Source organism: Lepidochelys olivacea, assembly GCF_965140295.1.
Source record: "Lepidochelys olivacea isolate rLepOli2 genome assembly, chromosome: 24".
Taxonomy (NCBI): Eukaryota; Metazoa; Chordata; order Testudines; family Cheloniidae; genus Lepidochelys; species Lepidochelys olivacea.
This window is the reverse complement of record NC_140434.1, coordinates 10,563,812-10,589,932: the sequence shown is the minus strand read 5'-3', so window position 1 is coordinate 10,589,932 and position 26,121 is coordinate 10,563,812. Positions and strand designations below refer to the sequence as shown.

Genomic DNA, 26,121 nt, shown 5'->3' with positions numbered 1-26,121 from the left:
GCGAATGGCCGCTCTGGGTCAGAGCCCCAAACATGCCGCTTCTATGATGAGCTGCATGCCATTTTAGGGGGTTCAGCCACCACTACCCCAGCCGTGTTGTTTGACTCCTTCAATGGAGATGGAGGCAATACGGAAGAAGGTTTTGGGGACGAAGAAGATGATGATGAGGAGGAGGTTGTAGATAGCTCACAGCAAGCAAGCGGAGAAACCGGTTTTCCCGACAGCCAGGAACTGTTTCTCACCCTAGACCTGGAGCCAGTACCCCCCGAACCCACCCAAGGCTGCCTCCTGGACCCAGCAGGCGGAGAAGGGACCTCTGGTGAGTGTACCTTTTAAAATACTATACATGGTTTAAAAGCAAGCATGTGAAAGGATTACTTTGCCCTGGCATTTGCGGTTCTCCTAGATGTAGTCCTAAAGCCTTTGCAAAAGGTTTCTGGGGAGGGCAGCCTTATTGTGACCGCGGTGTGTGTGTGTGTAGCCCAAGCCCTGCTGCCCCGAGTTGGGGGAGAGGCAGCCATATCCCGAGTCCTGCCGCCCCATGCGGTGGTGGAGCTCAGACTTCAGCGTCAGCCCTGGGTTCCAGCAAGTCTAATGCTGGCCCTGGTGACCTCATTAATATGAGGTCGTAACCCACTTTGGGGTCCCGACCCACAGTTTGAGAACTGCTATCTAGAGGCTAATAGAGTTATAAGAAATAGCCAGCATGCATTTGTCAAAAACAATCATACTAAACCAACCTAATTTCCTTCTTTGACAGGGTTCCTGGCCTAGTGAATGGGGAGAAGCAGCAGATGTGATAGATCTTAATTTTAGGAAGGCTTTCGACACAATCCCACATGACAGTCTCATAAACAAACTGGAAAAAGGTGGTCCAGATGAAACTACTATAAACTGGGTGCACAACTGGTTGAAAGACCATACTTAAAGAGTAGTTATGAATGGTTCACTGTCAAACTGGGAGGACATATCTAATGGGGTCCCACGGAGGTCAGTCTTGGGTCCAGTACTATTTAATATTTTCATTAATGACTTCCTGGATAATGGAGTGGAGAGTATGCTTATAAAATTGGCAGATGACACCAATGTGGAAGGGCTTGCAAGCACTTTGGAGGACTGGATTAAAACTCAAAACACCCTGGACAAATTAGAGAACTGGGCAGAATTCAACAAGATGAAATTCAAAAAAGACAAGTGCCAAGTACTTCACTGAGGGCATGGCTACACTTGCGAGTTACAGCGCATTAAAGCAGCCCAGTGCAATCTAATTCACGACCCGTCCACACTGACAAGGCACGTAGAGCGCTCCTGGTACTCCACCTCGGCGAGTGGACTAACGTTTGATGTGCTCCCGCTGGAGCGCAGCGGCACCAGTATGGATGCCCTGGTCTGTCAATGCGCTCTGATCGGCCTGTAGAAGTGTCCCACAATGCCTGTTCTAGCCACTCTGGTCATCAGTTTGAACCCTACTGCCCTGCCCTCAGGTGACCAACTGTCAGACCCGACCGCTAAATTCTCTGGGAATTTTTCAAAATCTCCTTCCTGTTTGCTCAGCCAGGCATGGAGTGCTCTCAGCAAATCTTTCCAGGTGACCATGCCTCCACGTGCCAGGCGAGCCCCAGTATGGAGCAATGGCAAGGTGCTGGACCTCATCAGTGTTTGAGGGGAGGAAGCTGTCCAGGCCCAGCTGCACTCTAGCCGGAGAAATTACAATACCTTCGGGCAGATATCAAGGGACATGATGGAAAGGGGCCGTGACTGGGACGCACTGCAGTGCAGGGTTAAAGTGAAGGAGCTGCGGAACGCCTACCACAAAGCCGCAAGGCAAACTGCTGCTCTGGTGCTGCCCCCACAACCTGCTGTTTCTACAAAGAACTGGATGCGATACTTGGTGGCGACCCCACCTCCATGCCGAGTACCACCACGGACACTTCAGAGCCCAGTTCAACAAGGCAGGAGGAGGAGGAGGAGGAAGAGCAAAGCGTGAGTGAGGGTGCTGAGGTGGAGGAAGACACCCCGGAATCCCTAGACGCATGCAGCCAGGAGCTCTTTCTCAAGCCAGGAAGAAGGTAGCCAGTCGTGGCGGGCGATGCTTTGGGAAGGACAAACACCAGAGGAGGTTCCCGGTAAGCGGCTTTTATTTTGGGAAGGAAGTTATTTGGTGTGGGATCTTGGTGCGAGGAGGGTTAGGGCTGAATGCATGCCTAGATGTGGAATAGAGCATTGATGTGCTCTCTCACATTGCAGCAATCGGCCTCAGTGATCTCTTCAAAGGTCTCATCCAGAACTAGGGCAATGTGCTCAAGCAGGTTTCTCTGGAGAACCACTGTGGTCCTCGTCCCAGTCAGGCTAACTTGTCTGCGCCACTGTGCTGTGAGGGGCGTGGGGACCATTGCTGCACAGAGGCAAGCTGCATACGGGCCAGGGCGGAAGCTGCATTGCAGTAGAAGACCCTCCCTTGCTTCCCAGGTCACCCTCAGCAGTGAGATATCTTCCAGGATGAACTCCTGTGGAAAATGTGGGGACAATGTTCAGTATAGGGGGCCCCTGCCACTGTTAGCTCTCCCCAAGGCACAGAAACCCAGAGGACAGTACAGCCATGAAACAATCAATCACGCTTGACCCTGTGCTTACTCACCATTTTGGTTTCAGAGTAACAGCCGTGTTAGTCTGTATTCGCAAAAAGAAAAGGAGTACTTGTGGCACCTTAGAGACTAACCAATTTATTTGAGCATGAGCTTTCGTGAGCTACAGCTCACTTCATCGGATGCAACACCATTTTGGGGCTCCCATGGGTTATGTGCACTTGCTTTGGGATGGGCAAATTATGCTAGTTTCTAGACTGTGCTTGCCCTCCTTAAGTACGGGGGAATCATTGCTCTGTCTGGTGTGAACAATGCTGCCTCTGTTAAGTGTTGCATTTTGCTTTTACAGATGTAACCTTGAGATCTCAGCCATCTGTGTTATCACCGGCCGAGAGGCTGCAAAGGCTCAGGAAGAGGCCACGTAGAAGCAAAGAAGACATGCTGAATGAAGTAATGCAGCAGTCACTTAACGAGAATCTAAAAGTGCAGGAGTGGAGGGAGAGTGAAAGGAGGATCTGCCAGCAGAATGCGGATCGCTGGCACAAAAGCGCGGAGCTCCAGCAGCAAAGCACGGAGCGGCTGCTAAGCATCATGGAGCACCAAGCGGACTCGATCCAGGCGCTCGTAGCCATGCAGGCAGAACACTACCATGCCCGCCCCCTCCCTGCAGCCCTTGTCCCTAAACTCTTTCCCTTGTGCCCCCATGTCACCTCCAAACCCCTTTCCCCAACATCCAGGTTCTTATCGCCACCAGCGGCCTGTAGTTTCACCACCCAGCCCTGAAAACTACGACTCTTACCTGCTGCACTCAACCCCCATCACCATGCAGTATAGCCATCCTGAAGTGCAGCACTCATTGCACAGCACTCCAGCCAGGAAGGCTGAGTATGATAACAGGACCTACACAAATCTGTGATTGCACCATTCCCCACCCCACCCCCTTGCTCTTTCTGTTTCCCAAGCAGTTGTGTTTCTTTTCAATAAATGAATATTTTTTTCAATAAATGAATTTTTTGGCTTTGAAAACATTCCTTATTATTGCATACAGTAAAAGATACTTAGCCCAGGAAAGAAACAGGCACTGCAAGTCAGCGTAGCAAACACAGATTCCTAACATTGGAACCACTGCACTTCACTCCCCGTGCAGGGCACCAGACATTACTGGTGGCTTTCAGCCTCAAATTGCTCCCTCAAGGCATCCCTAATCCTTGCAGCCCTGCACTGGGCGACTCTAATAGCCCTGCTCTCTGGCTGTTCAAATTCAGCCTCCAGGTGTTGAACCTCCGAGGTCCATGCCTGAGTGAAGCTTTCACCCTTCCCTTCACAAATGTTATGGAGGATACAGCATGCGGATATAACCGCGGGGATGTTGTCATCAGCCAGGTCCAGCTTTCCATACAGAGAGCACCAGCAGCCCTTTAAACAGCAAAAAGCACACTCCACAGTCATTCTGCACTGGCATGGTCTGTTGTTGAACCGCTCCTTGCTGCTGTCAAGGCTCCCTGTGTAGGGTTTCATGAGTCATGGCATTAAAGGGTAAGCGGAGTCTCCAAGGATCATAATGGGCATTTTGATTTCCCCTACGGTGATCTTCTGGTCTGGGAAAAAAGTCCAGGCTTGCAGCTTTCTAAACAGGCCAGTGTTCCGAAAGATGCGTGCGTCATGCATCTTTCTGGGCCAGCCAGTGTTAATGTCAATGAAACGCCCACGGTGATCCACAAGCGCCTGGAGAACCATAGAGAAATACCCCTTCCAATTTATGTACACGGAGGCTAGGTGGGGCTGGTGCCAGAATTGGAATATGCGTCCCATCTATCGCCCCTCTTTAGTTAGGGAAACCCATTTGTGCAAAGCCAGCCACAATGTCACGCATGTTACCCAGAGTCACGGTTCTTCTAAGCAGGATGCAATTAATGGCCCTGAAAAACGTGCATCAACACGATTCCAACGGTCAACTTTCCCACTCCAAACTGGTTAGCGACCAGTCGATAGCTGTCTGGAGTTGCCAGCTTCCAGATAGTCAGCCGCTTCTCCACTGGCAGGGCAGCTCTCAATCTCGTGTCCTTGCGCCGCAGGGTGGGGGCGAGCTCCTCACACAGTCCCATGAAAGTGGCTTTTCTCATCCGAAAGTTCTGCAGCCACTGCTTGTCATCCCAGACTTGCATGATGATGTGATCCCACCACTCAGTTCTTGTTTCCCGAGCCCAAAAACAGCGTTCCATGGTGGTGAGCATGTCCGTGAATGCCACAATCAAACTCGTGTTGTTTGCGTTATTTGAGTCGATATCATCGTCGGAGTCCGCACTGTCAGTTTGGATCTTAAGCAGTAACTCAACTGCCAAACGTGACATGCTGGTGAGACTCGTCAGCATATTCCTCAGCAGTTCGAGCTCCATTCCCACAGACCGAAAGGGAAGACAGAGCGTGCAGCACAAAAAATGTTGAAAGATGGCGCCAATTGTGCACGGAAGCACAGGGATTGCTGGGATGCGAAGTGATGCATCGTGGGGCATTGGGACACGACCCAGAATGCCCCGCACCCCCCACCCCCTTCCCACAAGCCACAGAGCCAGAATGGGAAGAGGTGCTCTGTGGGATAGCTGCCCATAATGCACCGCTCCCAATGCCGCTGCAAGTGCTGCAAATGTGGTCACGCCAGTGCACCTGCAGCTGTCAGTGTGGACAGATTGCAGTGCTTTCCCTACTGCGCTCTCCAAAGGCTGGTTTAACTCAAAGCGCTCTACATTTGCAAGTGTAGCCATGCCCTGAATAAGCAAAAATCAAATGCACAACTACAAAATGGGGAATAACAGGCTAGGTGGTGGTACTGCTGGAAAGGGGTCTGGGTGTCATAGTGAATCACAAATGAAATAGGAGACAACAATGTAATGCAGCTGCAAAAAAGACTAATTCATTCTAGGATGTATTAACTGGAGTGTCATATGTAGGACATGGGATGTATTGTCCCCTCTCTACTCGGCACTAGTGAGGCCTCAGCTGGAGTAGTGTGTCCAGTTCTGGGTTCCATGCATTAGGAAAGAGCTGGACAAACTGGAGAGCGTCCCAAGGAGAGCAACAAAATTGGTAAAAGGTTTAGAAAATCTGACCTATGAAGAAAGCTTTAAAAAGACTGGGGCCAGGTCTATGCCACAAACTTTCATCAGTATAACTACATTGCTCAGGGGTGTGAAAAATCCACCCTGAGTGATATAGTTATACTGACCTAACCCGCTGTGTAGACAGCATCGCCTCTTGTGGAGGTGGATTGACTATGCCATTGGGAGAAGCTCTCCCATTAGCGTAGTAGCGTCTTCACTAAAGCACTACAGCGTCGTATGTGTAGACAAGCCATAAGCATGGATAGTTTTGACATAAGACGTCTCAGTGGGAACATGATCACAGTCTTCAAATATGGTAAGGGCTGTTATCAATAGAGAGGATGGTGGGCAATTGTTCTCCATGTCCACTGAAGAAGACAGGACAAGAAGTAAAGGGCTTAGTCTGCTGCAAGGAAAATTTAAGTTAAATATTAGAAAAAAAACTTTCCACCTATAAAGGTACTTAAGTTCTGGAACAGGTTTCTGTGACGAAGTGGGGATTTTCCCTTGTTATGGTGTATGTGGGTCTTACTGTTGAGCCTATGTGAGTTTTACTGTTTTGCATGAATACTGTGTGTGCTTCAGTTTCCCTGTGTGCTGCATCAATATCTCGGTGGTGGGAATAGGGGTGTGTGACTTTGGCTGAGACCTCAGGGGCAGGTGAGGCTGCTCCAGCAGTCTGCACCTCTGCTATGGCTGGTGCCCTTCCTAACCTGAGACCCAGGAGGGGGTTGCAACCAGGTGACTCTTTCCCCGGGAAGCGAGACAAAGTCAAGGAGGAGGAACAATGGGGGTGTCTGAGGTTGCGTTGATGGAAGCTGGCAAGCTGCTTGGGTGACTGGAAGAGGGGGAGTCCAGGCCACCTGGCCCAGGACTCCCCAAGATGGAGTCCCTGATTTCTGTGATAGCAAGCTCTGTTCTACACTCTGTTCCTGTCCACTAATAAACCCTTCTGTTCTACATGCTGGCTGAGAGTCACTGCTGACTGAGGAGTCGGGGTGCTTCCTCTTCCTCCCCTGGCTTCCCCAGGACCCTGCCTGGCGGGACTTGCTGTGGGAAGCACACGGTGTGGAAGGGGATGCTGAATGCTCCGAGGTCAGACCCCGGAAGGTCAAAGCTGTGTGAGCTTCTTGCCCTGGCAACAGTATGCTCAGAGAGAGGAGGCATGCCAAACCAGAACCCTGACTGGCTTTGTATGGAGTAGTTCCAGAGCACTGGCCTGGAGACTCCGTGACAGCTTCCAAAGGAGGCTGTGGTTTTCAAGAACACTGGAGGTTTTCAAGAACAGGTTGGAGAAACACCTGTTGGGGTGGTCTAGGTTTACTTGGTCCTGCCTCAGTGCTGGGGGCTGGATGAGATGACTTCTCAAGGTCTCTTCCAGCCCTGCATTTCTATGACTCTAGAACAGGTCCATGCCATGTAGTGTCCATGCCTGGCTTCTTCAGAGCTTCATAAGAATGTCAGCATACTCCTTCTTTTCAAAACATTTCTCAGAGTTGTCAGCAAAACCATCCCTCACAGCACTCATGGGCATGCTCTTGCATTGACCAACCTCTGATGTCACAGGGCTCTCTTCAGCAGATATATTTATAACCTTTCCTCCCTGGAGTTCTGATTGGCTCAGTGAGAAGGTGAGTAAATGGGGAGTGACCTGCTTTGTCTACAATGAAACCAACCATCCTACGCAGCGTCAAAAACAAACACAGAGCCTGTCTAGTAACTGCTATACCCTGTTTCTGGGCCAGGTGATCAGTGCTGCACTCTGCATGTGTGCTGAAACACAATATCACAATGTTTTAAGTGAACCCCAAATATTTTTGTTGCACCTATCAGACTGTGTCCTCACACCTTTGTGGATATCACAGTCATGGACTCATTAATATTACCATCAGAATGGAAGAAAGGTATAACAGACAATGCTGTGTTTGTAAGTTACATTTTCCTGGGAGCTCATAGTTGGTAAAAGAGCAAGGTTTATATCCTGTGTGGCTAGTGAGCAGGGAGAGGCTGAGATCAAAGAGGAATCTTTAAAGCACCAAAAGCATGGATCAATTGGTTAATTTAATGGGAGAAGAGTGCCACCACTTTATACGCATTGTTTTTAGAGGAGATCAATGTGCCACTAGGCCAAAACCCTCCCTGTGCACAGCAGAATCTACCATGACACTATCAGGCCTTCATTCTGCTCAGGAAAGGTGTCCTGACCAGCACAGGGCAGAGAGAAGGCATGAGATCATCTTTAATTGTAATTTATTGAAATTGTGTCAGGCCAGAATGGATACCTGTGCAATATTACTAAGGCTTTTCTACCTAGGGGAACATTCAGGGAAGTTCAGAGGAGTGCCCCACTGCTTTGCTCTTTCTCTTTGGACTTAAAACATCAAATGGGGGACACACCTGGATTCTACAAGGCTTTAAAAGTGTTCAACACAGGTCAAAGGCCTGAAGATTAATTGTGTTCGGGAGGAAGGACTCCCACACTCTTCTATGGCTTCCTTGACTGCCACTGTCAAAACTAAGGCCACGTTTCTTAGAACAAAAGCATCCACACAAGGGTTTAAGGCATTGTAGCTTATGTGCATTCACTTCATATCTTTAGTTCCACACTGTCTAGGCAAGCCTTTCATAAGGGAAGGGAACAAGTGAAATTGAGGAGGGAAAAGTCTCTGTCGATTCCTTTTGTTGAAAATGTTTAACTGGTTTTCCAGGACACCCACACAAACTGGGGGCTGCAGACATTCAGATGCAAATTTATCTGCTGGCAAAGGAGCAGTGTTACCAAACAGTCAGCGTGTGAGAGTTGTCAAGCTATGTATAATAATGGTTAATTTAACATCTGAGTCAGCAGTAAAGTCTGTGTCCTCAGTGCTAAGAAAATGTGTGTTTTTACCATGTTTTACCATGGGGTAACTGCAAAAACAGAGCAAAGACAACGCGTTTCTCTCTCACCAATAGAAGTTGATCCAATAAAAGCTACTCACTGCCTTACCCACCTTCTCTCTCTAGTGAAGACAAGGCACTTTCGTTTCACCAAAAGGCAAACTAAGTGAGGTCAGCACTATGTCCCCAGTGACATTAGCACAGTGGGTGCCAACTTATGCCAAAATCGCAGGCCAATTCACTTATGTATTAGCATAGATCAAAATGATTGTTCTATGTTTAAGAGTGTATTTGGTATTTAAATGACATGAAAACTAACGGGATGTTACATGTAGTGTTTTCACTTACTGGTATCCTGTTATAATGTAGCAGCAAACATTTACATTGTGTATACCCCTGTAACTAAATAACCCATCAACCAAGAAAGAAGCCTTGTGGAATGCAAATGAAGAACTTTAGCAGGCAAGTGCTAACTTGTGCTCATTTGAAGGTAAGTGGTCATTGTGTGTGATAATCAGAGATCAAACTCTCCTCTCTCTCCACCAAAGAAAGAAAGAGCTCACATGGGTGGTGACCCTGTCAGCTTGTTTTCTGTGAGAAGAAGCTATAAGTGTGAATTCAGGGAAAGATCCTGCATTTCTGGACTGTTTGCACTCTTAAATGGCAAAATAACTGAACAAGAAGATGGAGATCCCCAGAGTTATTCTGGGTAGCCCTGAGAGACTTTTGGGAAACTGGCAAATTACTATATATCTGCTACCATTTGCAATTATAGACAGTGATGCACCTGTACATATATTTTACCTGTTTTAACCTCTCAATAACGCTCATTTTTTTTCTTAGATAATAAACCTTTTGATAGTTTACTATAGCATTGGCTATGAGCATTGTCTTTGATGTAAGATCTAGAATGCAATTTGACCTAGAATCATAGAATCATAGAATATTAGGGTTGGAAGGGACCTCAGGAGGTCATCTAGTCCAACCCCCTGCTCAAAGCAGGAGCAATCCCCAATTAAATCATCCCAGCCAGGGCTTTGTCAAGCCTGACCTTAAAAACTTCTAAGGAAGGAGATTCTACCACCTCCCTAGGTAGCGCATTCCAGTGTTTCACCACCCTCCTAGTGAAAAAGTTTTTCCTAATATCCAACCTAAACCTCCCCCACTGCAACTTGAGACCATTACTCCTTGTCCTGTCCTCTTCTACCACTGAGAATAGTCTAGAACCATCCTCTCTGGAACCACCTCTCAGGTAGTTGAAAGCAGCTATCAAATCCCTCCTCATTCTTCTCTTCTGCAGACTAAACAATCCCAGTTCCCTCAGCCTCTCCTCATAAGTCGTGTGTTCCAGACCCCTAATCATTTTTGTTGCCCTTCGCTGGACTCTCTCCAATTTATCCACATCCTTCTTGTGGTGTGGGGCCCAAAACTGGACACAGTACTCCAGATGAGGCCTCACCAATGTCGAATAGAGGGGGACGATCACGTCCCTCGATCTGCTCGCTATGCCCCTATTTATACATCCCAAAATGCCATTGGCCTTCTTGGCAACAAGGGCACACTGCTGACTCATATCCAGCTTCTCGTCCACTGTCACCCCTAGGTCCTTTTCCGCAGAACTGCTGCCGAGCCATTCGGTCCCTAGTCTGTAGCTGTGCATTGGGTTCTTCCGTCCTAAGTGCAGGACCCTGCACTTATCCTTATTGAACCTCATCAGATTTCTTTTGACCCAATCCTCCAATTTGTCCAGGTCCCTCTGTATCCTATCCCTGCCCTCCAGCGTATCTACCACTCCTCCCAGTTTAGTATCATCCACAAATTTGCTGAGAGTGCAATCCACACCATCCTCCAGATCATTTATGAAGTTATTGAACAAAACCGGCCCCAGGACCGACTCCTGGGGCACTCCACTTGACACCGGCTGCCAACTAGACATGGAGCCATTAATCACTATCCATTGAGCCCGACAATCTAGCCAACTTTCTACCCACCTTATAGTGCATTCATCCAGCCCATACTTCTTTAACTTGCTGTCAAGAATACTGTGGGAGACAGTGCCAAAAGCTTTGCTAAAGTCAAGAAACAATACATCCACTGCTTTCCCTTCATCCACAGAACCATGTATAGAACCTAAATATCGTATGGAAAGGTAAATATGCAGAGACAGAGGAATGATCAGAACTAGCTCTGTAAGGAATCTCCCTGCTCCCAACCACTGCATTTTCAGTGATCACTGCCATACTCCTAGAAATAAAGTGACTGGTCTCTTGGGATTGGGCCCACAACCTGGAATATTTGTGATTTTTGGTATAAGTGACCATTTATCAAAGTTCAGTTTGTCTTGGCCAGATAGATGGGACAGGAGAGTCTAAGGTGACTGTCTGTGACTCCATATTAAGCCTGTTAGATATGAACTCCTGGATCACTGTGTTACTGGCTTGGTGAAATCTATTTATAGAACATACACCCACTAGTTTGGGGTGTCTGCCCTGCTTTTGACAGTCTGCCCCAAGGTAGGCCCATGTACATGAGCCACTCCAGACAGAGTGACATCCCCCCCCCCAAACAATGCAAAGGAGTAACGGGCTAATTTATCTGAAAAAATCCTTGATTTTGGCAGCACAGAACAGTAAACTTGTAAGAATGAAGACTATCACTGAAAGGTATCATAACAAAATATGTAGCATACATAAAAGGCTATGAAATTAAAATACGCCGTTAGAAATATAAACAACTCAGTAGAAAAATCAACATTTATGTGTGCAACAAGTAATAAAGCATAAAGGAATGTTATAGGAATGTACAGTTGTTTTAGGTATGTGGATTCTTTGGGTGAGGTAACAGCAAAAGTACAAAGCTCAGAACCAAAAAGGAAAATTTTAAAAATCCCAAATTTATTTATTTTAATTTCATGACTTTTGGGTGTCTAACTCATGATTTTTGAATTGTTGTGGGTGTCAATCCATCTTGGGGTCATATACTTGCATTTAGTAAAAACTACAGTAGAATGTCGCCTTTGAGAAGGATTTCATACAAGATAGTACAGTGCCCTGAAGGCCAGATTTTTAAAAAGCATCTAAGTGCTTTCAAAGTTTAAAAATCAGGCCTGCGGTGAATACTTGGAAACCAAGTTCTACACGGGGTGGAGACATATGAAAAAGAACTAGGGTGTTGGCCCGTTGACAAAGGCAATCCTCATTGCCGGATCGAAGGACACTGAAGTTTTGACACCAAACCAGAAAAATCGCTCTACTAGCAACTATTAATATTTGTAATGACAATTTGCTATTCAAGATATCAATTAAACAGCCCAGTGACATCCAGCGGCAGCCTGGTAAGGAAGGTCAATGCCCTGCTCAGAGCCATAAAAACACTCTCTGCAGTAAATAATTTCAAGGAGTGACTCTCCATCCGCAGCGCATCACTGCGGCCCAGGCCTGGCGCCACCGAAGGCCGAGCAGTGACCGGCTGCAGGCACCGGCACCCAGGGGCCATTTGAAGTGCGGGCCACGCTCATTTCGGGGGTTGCGTAAAGCGGTCCCCTGCATCCAGTCTGCGGGGGCAGCTCAGCGCCGGGCCCCAGGGCCCCAGCCAGAGGGAGGAGCCGCCAGGTCTGGGCACTGCGACGCCCGGGGGGGGCCGCGCCGCACCGTCCTGCCCCTCCCCCTCTTTTTGCACCCACTGCAGGCGGCTCCCCCCGCCTGGGGTAACTGTCACCCCATCTGCCCCCCCCCCAGTCGCCTTGCCACCGTCGCAGCGCATCGCCCCCCCCCGGTCTGACCCCCGTGCCCTCAGCCCCTCTCGGAGCCCCCCCCCGTACTCTCGGGCGGGGCCCCCCGCCCCCGGCGGGGATCCAATTCCCACGTCTCCATGGAAACGGTACACAGGCAGCCCCCCCCTTCCGCGTCCCTGCCCTCCGCCATGACATCAGTGAAGGCGTTGGCTGCGATTGGGCGAGAGGAGGGGGGGCGGCGCCTGGCCGTGCCCCGCCCCCAGCCGGCGGAGCCGCGGCTGCTGCTGCCCGGGTGCTGTGTCCGGGCCCCGGCGGCGGCCATGGGGGTAGCGGGGCCGGGACGCTGCGGGCGGGACCCGTGCGGAGCGCTCTGCCTGCTGCTCACCTACTTGAGCGTGGCCTACGCCGACTACGTCATCCTGACCCACATCCTGCTGCAGCCGGGCTTCCGGGGCAGGTAGCGGGGCCCGGGCCGGGGCGGAGTCCGGTGCGGGGGCGGAGTCTGGAGAGGGGCGGGGCCAGGTAGTTGGGGGCGGGGTCAGAGGGGGCGGGGCAGGATGGCTTTGCGGTGCCCCTCTGGGATGTACCCTCCTTCCTATGGCTCTGAGGGTGAGTCAGTCCCCTGCAGCTCTGCTCTGGGGTGCTGGGTCCCTGGGATGCCCCCCTGCCAGGGGTCACTAGGCCCCCGACACCTGGCTGCACTGCTCCCAGGCAGGGCGAGGGACAGAGGCGCTGCCAGAGCCACTCCCAGTTCCGCGAGCTGGTGTCTAATGGACGAGGTGCGTTCCTGGGTCACAGACGGGGACTGAGGCTCAGAGAGATGGAAGCGACTCCCCGAAGGTCACATGGGACGTCTGGCAGAGCCGGGGATTGAACCCAGCTCCCCTGAGCACCTGCCCCAGCCCCTGTCCCTGGATCAGCATCATTCTGAGTTTGGTTTGTCTGGCTAGTGCTGCCCCTGCCATGTGTGTTCTCCCTCCGTTGCCCCTGCAGGGGCCAGAACCACTACAGGCCAGGAGCCACAGCCTGGAACTGCCAGCTCCCTTCCTTCCCTCTTCAGACCCCTGGGGCTGACCCCGGCTCCCCTCAAACTAGGTCGGCAACATGCAGCTGTCACTTCTGTGCCACTGGAGGGTGCAGAAGCTTCCCCACCCCTGACTCAGCTGCATCTCAGGTGTCACTGGCCGTCCAGGGACCAGCAGTCAGGCTGAGCAGGGTTTAGACATGTCGCAGAAGAGCTTGCAGCCACCTTTGACTTTCCAGCAGCAGGGCCTGGGGTCTGAGCTCTAGTGCAGACCGGGGGTGTCTCCCACCCAGGCCATGTGGGCTAAATGAGCAGTGAGGGATTCACCAAACAACAGGGGAGGAATCTCTAGCTGCTCAGAACATGGTTCCCTTTCTAGTGTCTGTTCCCTCTGCCTGGTAACTTGGCCTGGGGCATGTGGTGCCGATTACAGCTCTAGGACTGGGCTTAGTGCACACGTAATGTGATCCCCAGCTGCTGTCGGAGTATCCAGTGTGACCCAGCTGGAAGAGTTCCCTAGCTGGTGGAATGGACAGGTCTGGGAGGTGCCAGCTGACCCGTTTCTGCTGAGCTGTCTCCAGTCCTCAGGGAGCTGTGAGGAGGCTTTGCCTGTGCCAGCCCCCACCCTCGGTGATTGCACAGGCTGATAAATCTGCCATTTCGGTTCCTCCATGTCTGCCAGTCCCCCCTCGCCCCTGGGGTTTACACCCTTCCCTGGACTCTTCTCATACTTCTACCCCCTTCACTGCCGTTCCCCTGACTGCTCTGCACGTAGCTCTTCAGCCCTGCCCTCGTGCGCAGGGTTAGGAGCACTTTCTGGATAATCTCGATTCGTTTCCATGTATATTTAGCATTTTTAACTTACTGCCACGGCAGCCAGAATAAAGGCCTCGCACACTGGCGTTGTGTTGGCAGACGCCGATGTTCGTAACGGAGTCTAAAATAGCCCTGGGGAGCCTGTTCCTGGGCTCGGTGTCTGACAGGTTTGGTTCTCCTTGTTCCCTTTACGCCAGCCTCTGGTGTCCGTTCCATGCTGTGATGTTTAACCTCATTGTCCTTCTGTTGCTGGCCTGTCACACACGAGCTGTCTTTGCTGATCCAGGTAAGCACCCATCATCGGCTGTTCCTCTGCCCACACTGGGGAGGCATCGGTGGCCTAGTGGCTCAGGCAGAGAGCTTGGAAGTGAGAACTGAGGTCCTTCCCTGGTTCTGTCGCTGCCCTGCTGCACGGTCCCTGCCCCACGCTGCGCCTCTCTCTTGCGAGGGTGGGAATGGAAATGGAAATGATCCTGCCCCTGTTTGTAGAGGGGTCTGGGCTCTCTGGCTGAAACACTCGATGAGAAGGTACTGCTCCTTCCTGCAGGGCCGTCTCTGTCTTCTCTCACTAGACCCGCAGGTGTCCTTTGAGTCTAGCCTGGCTGGGCTGGCTTAGCAGCGGCAGAGAGGCATGATGATGACAGGCGGCTCCCGCCCCACACCTGCATGCCTGTGTCAGTAGTGGGTAGGGGATGTTGCAGTTGGGATTATGTTCACTTACCTGTGTGGACCCCAAGAGTCACTCTGGGGATGTCAGAGGGCTGCTTGATTCACTCTCTTTCTGAGCCCCTTGTAGGATCCAGATGGTAAGCAGCAGGTGGAAAGAACCCTAGGTCCAGAGGAGGGGACTAGGGGCCAGGAGTCCTGGGTTCTGTCCCTGGCCATAGGAGGGGAGTAGGGTGTCATGGATGTACAGGGGGTTCGATGCCCTAGTCTTTACATTGCCTCTCTTGGGAGTGTTCCTGTTATTTGCTAGGCCCTGGGTTTAGCTTTATTCAAGGATGAGTCATGTGGCCCTTGACTCCAAGCCTAGGCCTCTGGGCTACAGCCCCCCTGTTTCTTACAGTGGCTTCCCAGTGAGTCCAGATGAGTTCAGACTCCTGTTCAGACTCCTTTAGCCCTTCACGGGTGATGCAACCAGCAGGTGCCTTCAGTGACGCAGGGCAGCGTTGGCATAGCAAGTGGCAGGTGTTCATCACCTGGAGTACAGGATTGAAGTGTGCAGGTTTGAGTGGGAAAGCCAAGCTTCAGTTGAAGTTCATCTTAGCAGTCATCTTCCCTTTTCCTGGAGCCTCCGGGTTTCCATCTCTGTGTCTCGGTCGCACTCTGGCCTTGTGTGTCTGTCCCTGTGCATGAGCCTAGTCTCCTGGCACCTGCTGTGTCTGTCCCCATCGCAGCCCCGCTGTGCTCACAGGTTCCACTGCCTCAGATCCCGGGTGGTAACTGTTACTGTCCGGTCCCTGAGGCACCTGTTTTCTCTCCAAGGCCTTCCCCGTGCATGTGGGCACATCCACACTAGCCCAGACTGGTCCCTTGCCTGTGTGACATCCAGCCAGCCTCTCTTATTCCTCTGTCCTGGGGGAGAAATTAACCCCTTCAGCCCCAGTGGGGAGCAATACAAAATGAGTGGGGAAACTGAGTCATGCTGCTTGTTCATAAACATACTACAAACATTCCCCTGTTTTGCACCTCTGCTTTAGTTTTTGGAGTGGGAGCCTGGTAGACTCCAGGTTTCTGCCCTCTGTGTGGGCTGGATGCTGGAGATTTGCTGCTTTTGCAGTGACCCCAGGCTATTTTGTCACAGGTAGAATCATGTGAACTTGTCAGTGCCATGTGGTAGCGAGTGGCATCTTGCACGGCTTTGGGGTGGTCAGGGGTAGCATGGTGGTGTGTCCCTGGCACGTGATTCTGGAGCTAAGACTCCCTGACTTAGCCCCCTCTGTGACAGGGAACCCTAGAGCCATAGGTCTGACATGGGGTCGGACGTGGGACTATCTCCCGTGGCGAGGTGACGTGTAGCCATCCCTGGGAGGGGGAACTGGAATTCACCCACCTGCTGCTTGGCGTCCTGGTCCCTTCAGAGGCTCTGGAAATGAGGAGTGAACAGAGCGTCTTAGAGACTCTACGCGCCTCGCCTGGCATCAGCCAGCTCTGGGCACGTGCAGTAAGGGAAGAGCTGCGGCCACTGGGCACTTTCCCTCTCAGATCCCTACGTACAACTCAATGCTTATGACAAGGCTGCTCCCCCTTGTTCCCATCTCTCCAGCTTCCCCACAGCCTCCCCAGCCCAGGCAATCGCTGAGCTGGCTCCAGGGCGACCTGGGGACCTGAGAGCCATGCATGCAGGGTGTTGCGCGGTGCCGTGGCCCATCTGTGCCCTGCTTGCCGCTGGAGCCCCCTCACTGTCTCCTGTTCTGGTTCCTTCCCAGGCATGGTCCCGCTGCCCGATACCGCTATTGACTTCTCTGACCTGCGTGGCAACACGCCTCACAAGAACGAGCGGGTGAGTGGTGCACGGAGCTCAGTGCACTAGTGCAGGAGGGGGCAGGGCTAACCACCGCCAGGGATAGTGAACCCAGAGCTTAGGGAGCCTCAGGATTAGGTGCATGGATCAGCATAGTAGCATTGGGATGGGATTAAAGTGTGACGGCTGCTGGGCCTCACACAGCTGGGAGTAACTCACTGTCCAGCTGGTGCGAGGGGCTCCAGGAGAGACGCCTTCTGGGACAGGCTGCGCGGCTGGGTCGGTTAGGGAGTTATGAGCGGAGGGTTGCTCTGGAGATGGGTGCGAGGGGAGACGGCCCGTTGGCATGTGCTGCAGCAGCAGTTCTGCTCTCCGATGACCCCGTCTCTCCCTGTGGCTGGAGACAGTCTGAGCCTCGGGTAGCAGGAGACTCGCCCTACGTGATCAGCTGCCCCTAAGCACCTCGGCAGCTGGTCATGCCCCCCACGCAAGGCGAAGATGCTGAGCTGGCAGGAGTGCACATGGCCAGGTTACAGCCTAGGAATGGCAGAATCCTGGCATGACTGCACAGCCCCCCCATCCCCGTGTGCTGGGCTGGCAGCCAAGCCCCCCACCCCATGCAATGGCTGAGCCACAAGGGTTGCTCCCTGCTGGGTCAGCCAGCGCAGGAGTCAGTCTCAAACCTTCCAGCAGACCCCGTGTTCCCTTTGCAGTGGTGCCGGCTCTGGCTGGCTGTGGAGAACCCCCCAGGGTTGATGCAGCTGTTCTGGGAAGTGGAGCTTTGTGTCTTGTCAGGGGAGATGGCAGGGGAGCTCACAGGCGAGCAAATGCCAGGGCTGGGCATGCAGCGATCCCAGTGACTCTGCCAACAGCACTTGCTGTGCATGGGCCCAAAACTCCCCAGTGGAGACACTTGCCCGGGGAGGGCTCCGGGATGCTGGTGACAGGCCTGATGGTCAGTTCCCTGCCAAGCTGGGACTGGTCCCTAAGTCCCTGCCCCAGGGCTTTAGTTTGTCCAGCTCTGAGCATCTTAGGGGCTTCTCCCGTGTTCCTCTCCAGCCTGCACAGCCCTTTTACTTTGCTCAAAGGTGCCTCCTAGTGGCAAAAACCCAGAGTATTTCCAGTCTGTATGGACCTGCATGGGGAGGGAGCCAGACTCCCGTCTTCTGCTTTTATATGCAAAATCCAAGGGCTTATCGAAGTGCTGGGGCTGTCTAGGCTCCCTCCCCTCCCCAGCTCCACCTGTCACTGCCTGCCCCATGGCTTCTGCTGCTCCAGTGCTGGACTCCCCAGACTGCTGTGATGCCCATCGCTGCTGGCCCGCCTGTCTTCCCGGCCCCTGGCATTACCTCTGCCAGTGCCTGCTCCGGCGGGTCTCCAGGATCCCAGGGAGGGCTGCAGCTAAGAGTTCTCTTCTCTGCTCCCCAGAGCAATGAGGACTGGACGGTGTGTAACCGCTGTGAGACGTACCGCCCGCCACGGGCGCACCACTGCCGCATCTGCCACCGCTGCGTCCGCCGCATGGATCACCACTGCCCCTGGTAAGGTGCCTGCAGCTCGCCCTGGGGGCCTGGTAACAGCTCTGACCCATGCGAGCTGCAGGGAGGAGAGGGGGGCACGTGCAGAGACCCTGGCTCCCCCTGTGGGCCCTGCCATGGCTGTTGGGCTTGTTGCTGCAGAGCAAACCTGCTGTGGCCGCGGTCTGTGCAGTGCAGCCCCCTTCACTCCCTTCTTCTCCCACCACCTGCAGCTTCACCTTCTGCTTCCCTGCCCCCCAGGTGAGGTGTCCCCTGTGCTGGGGGCGATGCTCCGAGGTGGGGGCGTGCATAGGCCCTCGCAGGGGGAAGCAGAGCTCTGGGATCTCTCCAGGGATATGCTGTTCTGGAGGGGCCTGCGAATCCCAGTTCTGTCCCCAGGGCAGTGGCACCTGCCAGAGTCCTCTCTGGCCACATCAGCTGAGCTGGGCAGGGCTGGGCGCCACCTTGAGGCTGCTGGCAGTGGCACTGGGGACGTGATGGGGGAGGCAATGCCTCAGGGTAGCACTAGGGGGAGCTGTGTTACTGCTGGAGGAGTGCTCGGGCTTGTTCCAAATCCTTGGGTGCCCTTTGGGAGAAAGGTGTTAACCCCAGGGTCCCGGGCCTGCTTCAGCTCAGTGGGTGTCCCTGAACTTCCCGGGGGGTGTGGGATTCTCCATTGCCTGCCCTGTTGCTGTGAGCTGCCCTCCCCCAAGAAAGGGCTGCTTGTCCCTGGCAGCTGGAACCGACCCTCCACAGGGGCTTTGCTTTGCTGTCCTTGGGTGCAGGTGCCGGGGAGGGTCAGGGACGGGGCACCTGGTGCCTGACGCCAGCCATTGCAGGCGATGCCACTCTGCTGACCCTGACCAGACATGTGCTCTCTCTGTAGGATCAACAACTGCGTTGGCGAGTTAAACCAGAAATACTTCATCCAGTTCCTCTTCTACACTGGTATGTGGCTGCCCAGGCGGGGGAGCCGGCTGTAGGGAGCTCCGATGCGGGCCTGGGGATGCAGCACCAGCATAGAGCTGTGCCCTCCCCCGCCGTGGGTCCCTGGCTGCTGCCATCCTGCCAGCCCCCTGCTGTTCTTCTGTCCCTCACTAGACAGAGCTCTGGTCCCACAGCCCTGCACCGTAGGAAACTGGCCAGCTGGAGTGAGCGTCTCCCTGGCGCCTCCTACAGCCCTTCTGCAGCAACGGCCAAGGGCAGGCTGGGCGGGAGGACCCAGGAAGCCCAGCTTGTAGCTGGGTGTGGGGGGACGCTCTGGCAGTGCTACATGCCCCAGCTTCCTGCGTAGCCCCTGTTCCATCCCCTGCCTGCCAGCCCCTGCCCCCCTCTGCTTTGATCCCTGCGTGACCCCTGACCCCTACCCCCTTCTGCTCTGCTCTCTGTGAGACACCCTATAGCCACCGCCTGCCCCCTCTCTGCTCTGCTCCCTGTATGACCCCCCAGCCCCTGCCACGCTCTGCTCCGCTCCCTGTGTGACCCCACACCAGCCCCTTAGCCACCGCCTGCCCTCCCTCGGCTCCACTCCCTGCTCCCCCTTGATGTCTCCATGTGTAGAAGCTGAAAGGACCCTGGGGACGGGGGGCTTGGCTGTCCCACCCGGGGTGAGCGTTGGGGTGGAGTGGTCAGGAGTGAAGCAGTTAATGGTGAGCGGCTGGGCCCTGGGCAGCCCTCGCAGGGCAGGTGGGGTGAGATCAAAGGGCATTAACTGGGGCTGTGACTCCGGAACTCGGCTCTGCCGCAGCCGGCACCTGCCCTTTCCCCGAGGCTGCCTCCTGGCCAGGTTCTCTGGCCTTAGCCTGGGTGGGGGATTCTGAGCCTGGCCCAAGCCCAGGGCCAGGGTGCTTGTCTCTGGCCTGCGCTGACCTGTGGCTCTGTCTCAGGGCTGGCTAGTCTCTATGCCATGGGGCTGGTGTTAACCATGTGGCTGTGGCCGGTAGACAGGAGCTTCCCTGGGAAGATGGAAGGTGTGGCTGGAGGCTTCTCTAACAACCACATCCAGATGTAAGTGTGCAGGGGTCACAGCCTGATTCCCCCCGTCCCTGGCTGTTGGGTGCAGGCAGATCCCAGCAAGGGGAGGAGAGGTCCTAGAGGCAGGACACCTGGGTTCCATTTCAGCCCTGCTCCCTGTGGGTGACACTGAGTTCCTGCCCCATAGAGCTGTGGGGGAGGGAGTGGCCCTGAGTCCCCTCATGAGGTGCTAGAGGAGCCGGGTGTTGTACCAAGCCCATAGCCAGCTGGAGGTTCAGGCTGTCACTGCTGTGTGCCAGGGCCCTCTGGGACTCTGCAGCCACAGGGCTTCTCTGTCTTCTGCCCCCAGAGCCTCTTCCCCGATGCGGCGGTCAACTCTCCAGCGGCTGTCATCAGTACAGGGCCTATGACATGTGGGTGGGTGGTTCTGGGCCAGAATCCTCAGTAGCAAGACCTGAGCCTGCCCTTGGGGATGCCTGAGCAAGCTGGGCCCTGACTGCTCCCTTCCCCCCTAGGGCTCACTGCATTGTCCTGCTGGTGGAGTCCATCCTCTTCGGGGTCTTCGTTACCGTCATCTTCTATGACCAGGTTAGTCTTCAAGGAGCACCACACCAGGTGGCTTCATACCTCATCCCCCGCAGCACCCCCTGCTGGGAGAGTCTAGCACTGGGGTAGCTGGGAGCTCCCCCCACAGTCAGTGCCCATACCCTATACCCTACAGCGCCCCCTGCTGGGAGATTCTAGGCCTGGAGTAGCTGGGAGCTCCTCACAGCCAGCGCCCCTATACAGCGTCCTCTGCTGGGAGAGGCCAGGGCTGGAGTAGCCAGGAGCTCCCTCCACAACCAGCGTCCCGCCCTATTCCCCACAGCACCCCCTGTTGAAAGAGGAGTGTAGCTGTAAATCCACGCACTTCTCTCCCTGGGAGGGCTGGACAGTGCGTCAGGCTCCCCTCTTGTTTCTCAGGTGGTCTCTATCATCACGGATGAGACTCCGATCGAGCAGCTGCGGAACCGGCTGCTGAAGGAGGCACGCCGGGAGGTGGCTCACACCCGGAAGCCGAAGATCGCGCTGCTGCGGGAGGTGTTTGGACGGGGTACGTGACCGGGCCAGGTGGAGGGTGGGCTGGGGTTCCTCGGGGGAGGGGGGGTGTCAGTTACTGAGGCTGCCCTGAGGGCTTGTACTTCCTGGGGAATTTAGACTGGTGTGAGCCAAGGTGTGACCATAACCTAGATCCCAGGCTGATCCCCTACCAGGACATTTGTACCCAAACAAGTGCCCCCCAAGGGTGACACCAGGGTAACTATACCTGAACAGCCTGTGTGGGCTAGGGCAGGTCCTGGGGCTGAGCCTGTCTGGGCCAGGCCGTGCTGTGATGCCTCTGGGCTCCCTGCCCACACTGATCTCCTCTCCTCTCCCCTACTCTCCTCTTCCAGGCTTTGTGATCTGCTGGTTTTTCCCGTGTAACTGCAGCCCCCCATCAGGCGGGGCCCCTGCCTACAGCTACCTGCCCAACTACGACGTGTGACCTCCATAGCACCTCTGCAGATGCTTCCTCTCCTGCCTCGGGGAGGGGACTTATACTGCTGGTGGCTTTGCAGAACTTGCCACCAAACGGCTCATTTAGGCCTGTCCTGCTGCTCCCCAGTGGCAGCCTGGGGCCAGGGTGCGGCTGCAGTGCCCGGCTCTGCTGGGTCTGCCGTGTCCAGCACTACGACTCCTCCTGGGACATGGTGCCCCTGCGAAGCTGAGATTGTGAGCAGTGGAGGGGCACTCTCCAGCCCTCTGCGCCATACTCCCTGAAGCGCCTGGCTGCCCAGCGAGTCCCAGCGCCTGGGGCAGGGAGAGCGGTCGCTTAGGCAAGGTGGGCCCCATGCATGACCCTTCTCCTGGATCAGTGTTAGCGCCGGGGAGCTGCCCCCCAAGGTTGCAGTCTGACACCCCCTCATCGCCACAACTACATCTGGATCCTAGCCCCCTCCCTGTGACCGCCTCCCTGGAGCTGGGCACCCTGCCCCTGGCTGCCAGCAACTCACTGCCCGGGGATGGAGCCGGTTGTTCTGTGCTCCTGGCCAGGGAGGGATGGCAGCCCTTGTACATAGCCATATGTGGCATTACCAGCGCGCTCGGCTCTGGGCACCTGGGTGTGTGTGTGTGTGTGTGTGTGTGTGTGTGTCTCTGTCTCTGTCAGTTTGCGGTAGCTGAACTCGCTCATGCCCAGAGAAATCGGAGCTCCTGTTCTTGGCCCTGGCAGCAGCCTCTGCTGATTCAGAGCCCCTCCACGCTGTCCCCAGGGGGATGGACCGCTCCATATCGTGGGGGTGGGGGATATGCTCTGGCACCCCTCTCTGGTGGTCCCCTCCATCCCAGCAGGCAGTGTTACTATTTATTAGGTGTATTACGGTAGTGCCTGGGAGCCCCAATCCTGGACAGGACCCCTGGTGCCAGGGGCTGTACAAACACAGAACAGAAAGATGGTCTCTGCCCCAAGGAGCTCACAGTCTGAAACAGGAGATGGGGGAGGCAGCAGCTAGAGCACTGGACTGGGGGATCTGCAGTAGGTCACTTCCCTTTGGTGCCTCAGTTTCCTCATCTGTAAAATGGGCATAATTATAGCACCTCCCATTGTAAAGCATGTGGAGATCTGCTGATGAGAATTGCTAGACAAGAGCAAGGTGGTGTGATAAGGACTGAGGCAGGGCAGCGGGACGGGCAATGCTCTCTGCATGCGAGCAGCATAACCCAAGTGTTTTCTGCAGGCATCACCCCAAAGGGGGTATGAAGGAGGATGAAGAGGGCGCGGTGCAGATGTGTATAGGGAGCTGCACCAAGGGGCTTGCTTGAAAATGGAGCAGGTGGGCTCTGGAGCTGGCAGCACGGGCTGAGAGGCGGGAGTGACTCCACATCTCCATAGCGTATGGGAGATGCCAGGTGGGTGGGGACAGGCTGGGAAGGGAAGAAGAGCCGTTTCTGTCTGCAGTGCTGGAGAAGGGGGTGCCAGGAAAGGGTGTCCAGTGCAGTGACGTGACTCCTCTCGAGGGAGCTGGCATTGCCGTTCCCCACAGGATGTTTGTGCTGCAGTGGCTGGGCCTGGTCTCCTCCCCTGAGGCTGCCAAGGGCAAGCGAGAGAAAGGTTCTTGGCTGCGGGATGCCATGGACCAAGTGGGGAGCCAGCCACATGCCCAGAGGAGCTATGCTGTGCAGCACGGCCCTGAGCCGCCTCCCCCTTCCCTGGCCAACAGAGTGGTTTCTGGCTGACTGTACCTAGTGCCAGGGGTGTCGGAGTCTCTGCTGGCCGGTGCTGATGTCTGAGCCCAGGAGCTGGCTGCATGCTGCCCTGTGTGTCTGGCCCGGTGTCCTGTATGCAAGGCCCCAGCATGGCTACTGTATCCCAAGGGCCTGGCCTGGCCTCCCCTCTTCCTGGGGGGTCTCTTTGACACTGTTGTGTGGCATACAGGGTGCCAGGGAGCAGAGGCCCTGCTGCCCTGGCAATTGCTGGGGGCTGTTGCTGCCACCCCTCAGTGGCGGCTCTGCCCATGGTCCTGTGGGCGATGAGGCTTTTCCAGGGGGTGCCCATCTGCCCTGCTGCCTCGGTCTCCACTCCAGACTCCCCAGTGGCACAGGCTGGGCTCAGGGCAGGGAGTTTGGGCCCTGCTGGGGGAAGGAAGGTCCCTGGCAAGATGTGGGCAGGCCAGCCTGGCACTCAGGTGAGGGCAGGGCCTGTGGTGAAGCTTTGCCCAGCTCCCAGCTATGCTCCCAGCTATACTCCCAGGCTGGCCTGGCTTTCCCCAGAGCCCACCTCCTGGTGGGGCGCTGGTGACTCTCCTCAGGCCCTGAGCGCCGGGAGCTGCGGGCTGGGTGCACTTGGGCACCGTTGCCGGGTGCTTAGCGTGCGGCGACCTGCGCTGGCATAACCGGCCCAGCCCGTACTCCCCACAGGGCTGGAGTGGGGAGCCAGGGCCCTACAGTGGGGGTGGTTGGTGGCGTAGCCTCTCTCCTGGCTGACCCACCAGCTCCCTCAGCATGTTAGCGGGACACTGCCGGGTTCTGACAGCCCTTTGGCCTGACTCCTGCAAGCTGTGAATAAACACTGCCTGGGAACTGCTCAAGATGGCTGAGACTCTGTCTGCCTTGTGTAGCGACTGGGGACGGGTTGCCTGTGTGCTGCGTGCTGTACATTCCTGAACTCGGCCCCACCCCCCGTACCTCGCCCTGCCTGGGCTGTCCTTGTGCTCAGTGCTGTACGTCCCTGAACCTGGCCCCTTCATTCCCTCTGCTAGGTGCATTGATCATTCCGATATGCCAGCTGCAGTGCTCAGCCCTTGGGAGCCCTCAGGCCCCAACCAGAGAACCCCGTGCCAGGCGCTGGCTGTGTGTGATGCCATGTACGGGGTGGGAGGATGGCAGTGCATCTCCCTGTGTGCCTGGGATTCTGCCCCAGCAGCCTGTGCTCCCCGGGGCGGTGCTTTGAGCACCCTGGCCCTGTGTGTGCCCAGCTTTGGGGGGGACGGGCTGTAATCCATGCCTCCAGGTCCCCAGCCTTCCTGCTCACACCTGGCAAAGGATCCAGCTGGGGACCTGGCCTCTGCCTGTATTGTCGGGCCAGGGCTGGGCTGGGAACTGCCCCCTCACCCAGCACATCTCCAAGGGGTGCAGGGACCTCCCCAGGGACACCTAGTGCAGGTGGCTGAGCGGGCAGCAGAGGCCTGGGGTTACCTGGGGGCAGGTGAGCTGTGCCCCAGCTGGGATCCCAGAGCTGTGTCCTGCCAGGGGGAGAGCAGGCTGTTTGCTGCTGTCCATGTGAGTGTGTCCCAAATGGGCCCGTGCCCCTATTGCAGCATTGCCCCCCTCTGCTGACCCCCACAGGGAACTGTGACTCCCCCCGCCCTGCATGTGTGGTGGTGGTGGGCTCCCTCTAAATCCAGTGGGGCGCAGAGGAGATACACCCTGCCCCCCACTGCAGCTGAGCTGCCTTTAGTGCTGGTAAAGAGGAGGGCAGAGGGGTGCGGTGCTGGGTGAGCTCCCTGCATGCCCAGCAGTTCCCGTGTCAGCCCCAGCTCGGTGCAGTGGGAGGTGCAAATAGCAGGAGCCAGTGCCACGTGTGCCCAGCAATGCAGGAAACTGCCCACGACTGCTTCCCCCTCCCTGGGGAGGGCAGTGCCAAGCCTCAGCAGGAGGACCACTCCTGTTCCGTCTGCTGCCCCCAGGCTCCCTCCAGTGCCTGGTGCTGGCCATGTGAGAACTGCCCTGTGGGCCCAATCCTGCTGGGCCAGCCCCCTGAGCTTCAGTGTGTGCCCCTTGGCACTGGGCAGGGGGCACTAGACAAGCCCTCCTCTCCTGCAGCTTTCCCCTGAGCACGCACAGGCTGAGCATAAGGAGGAGGAGGGGGGCACAGAGCAGCTGTGGAGAGGTCCTGGTGGGACTTAGCCCTCTGGCCCAGGATCGGTCCTGGGAGCCAGGAACCCAGTCCCGGGCTAGTAGGTCTCGCCTGTCCCCAGGGCTCTTGCTTGGCCTGCAGGCCTGGGCCGGGCCGTACACACACGAGCTGCTCTTTGCAGAGGCCTGGCACGGCAGGTCCTAGCAGTGTGCTGGCTCCCTTAACCATGAGGCCCTGGCACAGCAGCTTTGGGTTCGGGCTGCATGGTACTGGTGTGGGTGTTTGTAGGGGCACAGCCTGGCTGCCCCCTGGCTGCACAATGGAACATCAGCCCTGCCAGGGCCTGGTGCAGGGGGAGCCTGGGACCAGGCCGCTCAGGGTGGCTGCTGCTTGGTGGGGCAGGACGTGAGTGCCCAAGGAGCTGGCCACCTGGGCAAGGCCAGTTCAGCCTGGGTCGTGCCCAGGGGAGCCAGGACAGCTGTGCTGCGGAGAAGGGGGATTCAATTTGCAGCTGCCCTCGGGCCTGTGAGGGATGGGGGTGGGGAGCAGTAACGGGAGCCGTGTGGGCCTGGGAGCTGGCGCAGAGCAACCCCTCGGGTGCGGAGGAGGGGCTGGCGTCGCTCCCACTGTCAGCGAGCGGATTCCCACTGGCGTGC

General features: G+C 55.5%; 1 protein-coding gene across 1 annotated transcript; it reads left to right on the top strand.

Moving 5' to 3' along the window:
- The first annotated feature begins 12,474 nt into the window (after positions 1–12,474).
- On the top strand, positions 12,475–24,197 carry LOC311512768 (palmitoyltransferase ZDHHC3-like). Its single transcript, XM_084614128.1, has 9 exons — positions 12,475–12,753; positions 14,334–14,422; positions 16,566–16,639; positions 18,029–18,141; positions 19,004–19,065; positions 20,004–20,124; positions 20,607–20,679; positions 21,055–21,184; positions 21,525–24,197. Exons 1-9 carry the CDS (start codon positions 12,485–12,487, stop codon positions 21,614–21,616), a joined length of 1,023 nt encoding a protein of 340 aa, XP_084470254.1. The 5' UTR covers positions 12,475–12,484; the 3' UTR covers positions 21,617–24,197.
- Positions 24,198–26,121: the final 1,924 nt, after the last annotated feature.

Coding starts and splice junctions, on each gene's coding strand:
- LOC311512768 (XM_084614128.1), top strand. CDS start 12,485: ATGACATCAGTGAAGGCGTTGGCTGCGATTGGGCGAGAGGAGGGGGGG. Junction 18,142..19,003: donor ATGGATCACCACTGCCCCTG/GTAAGGTGCCTG, acceptor CTCTCTCTGTAG/GATCAACAACTGCGTTGGCG. Junction 21,185..21,524: donor GCGGGAGGTGTTTGGACGGG/GTACGTGACCGG, acceptor CTCCTCTTCCAG/GCTTTGTGATCTGCTGGTTT.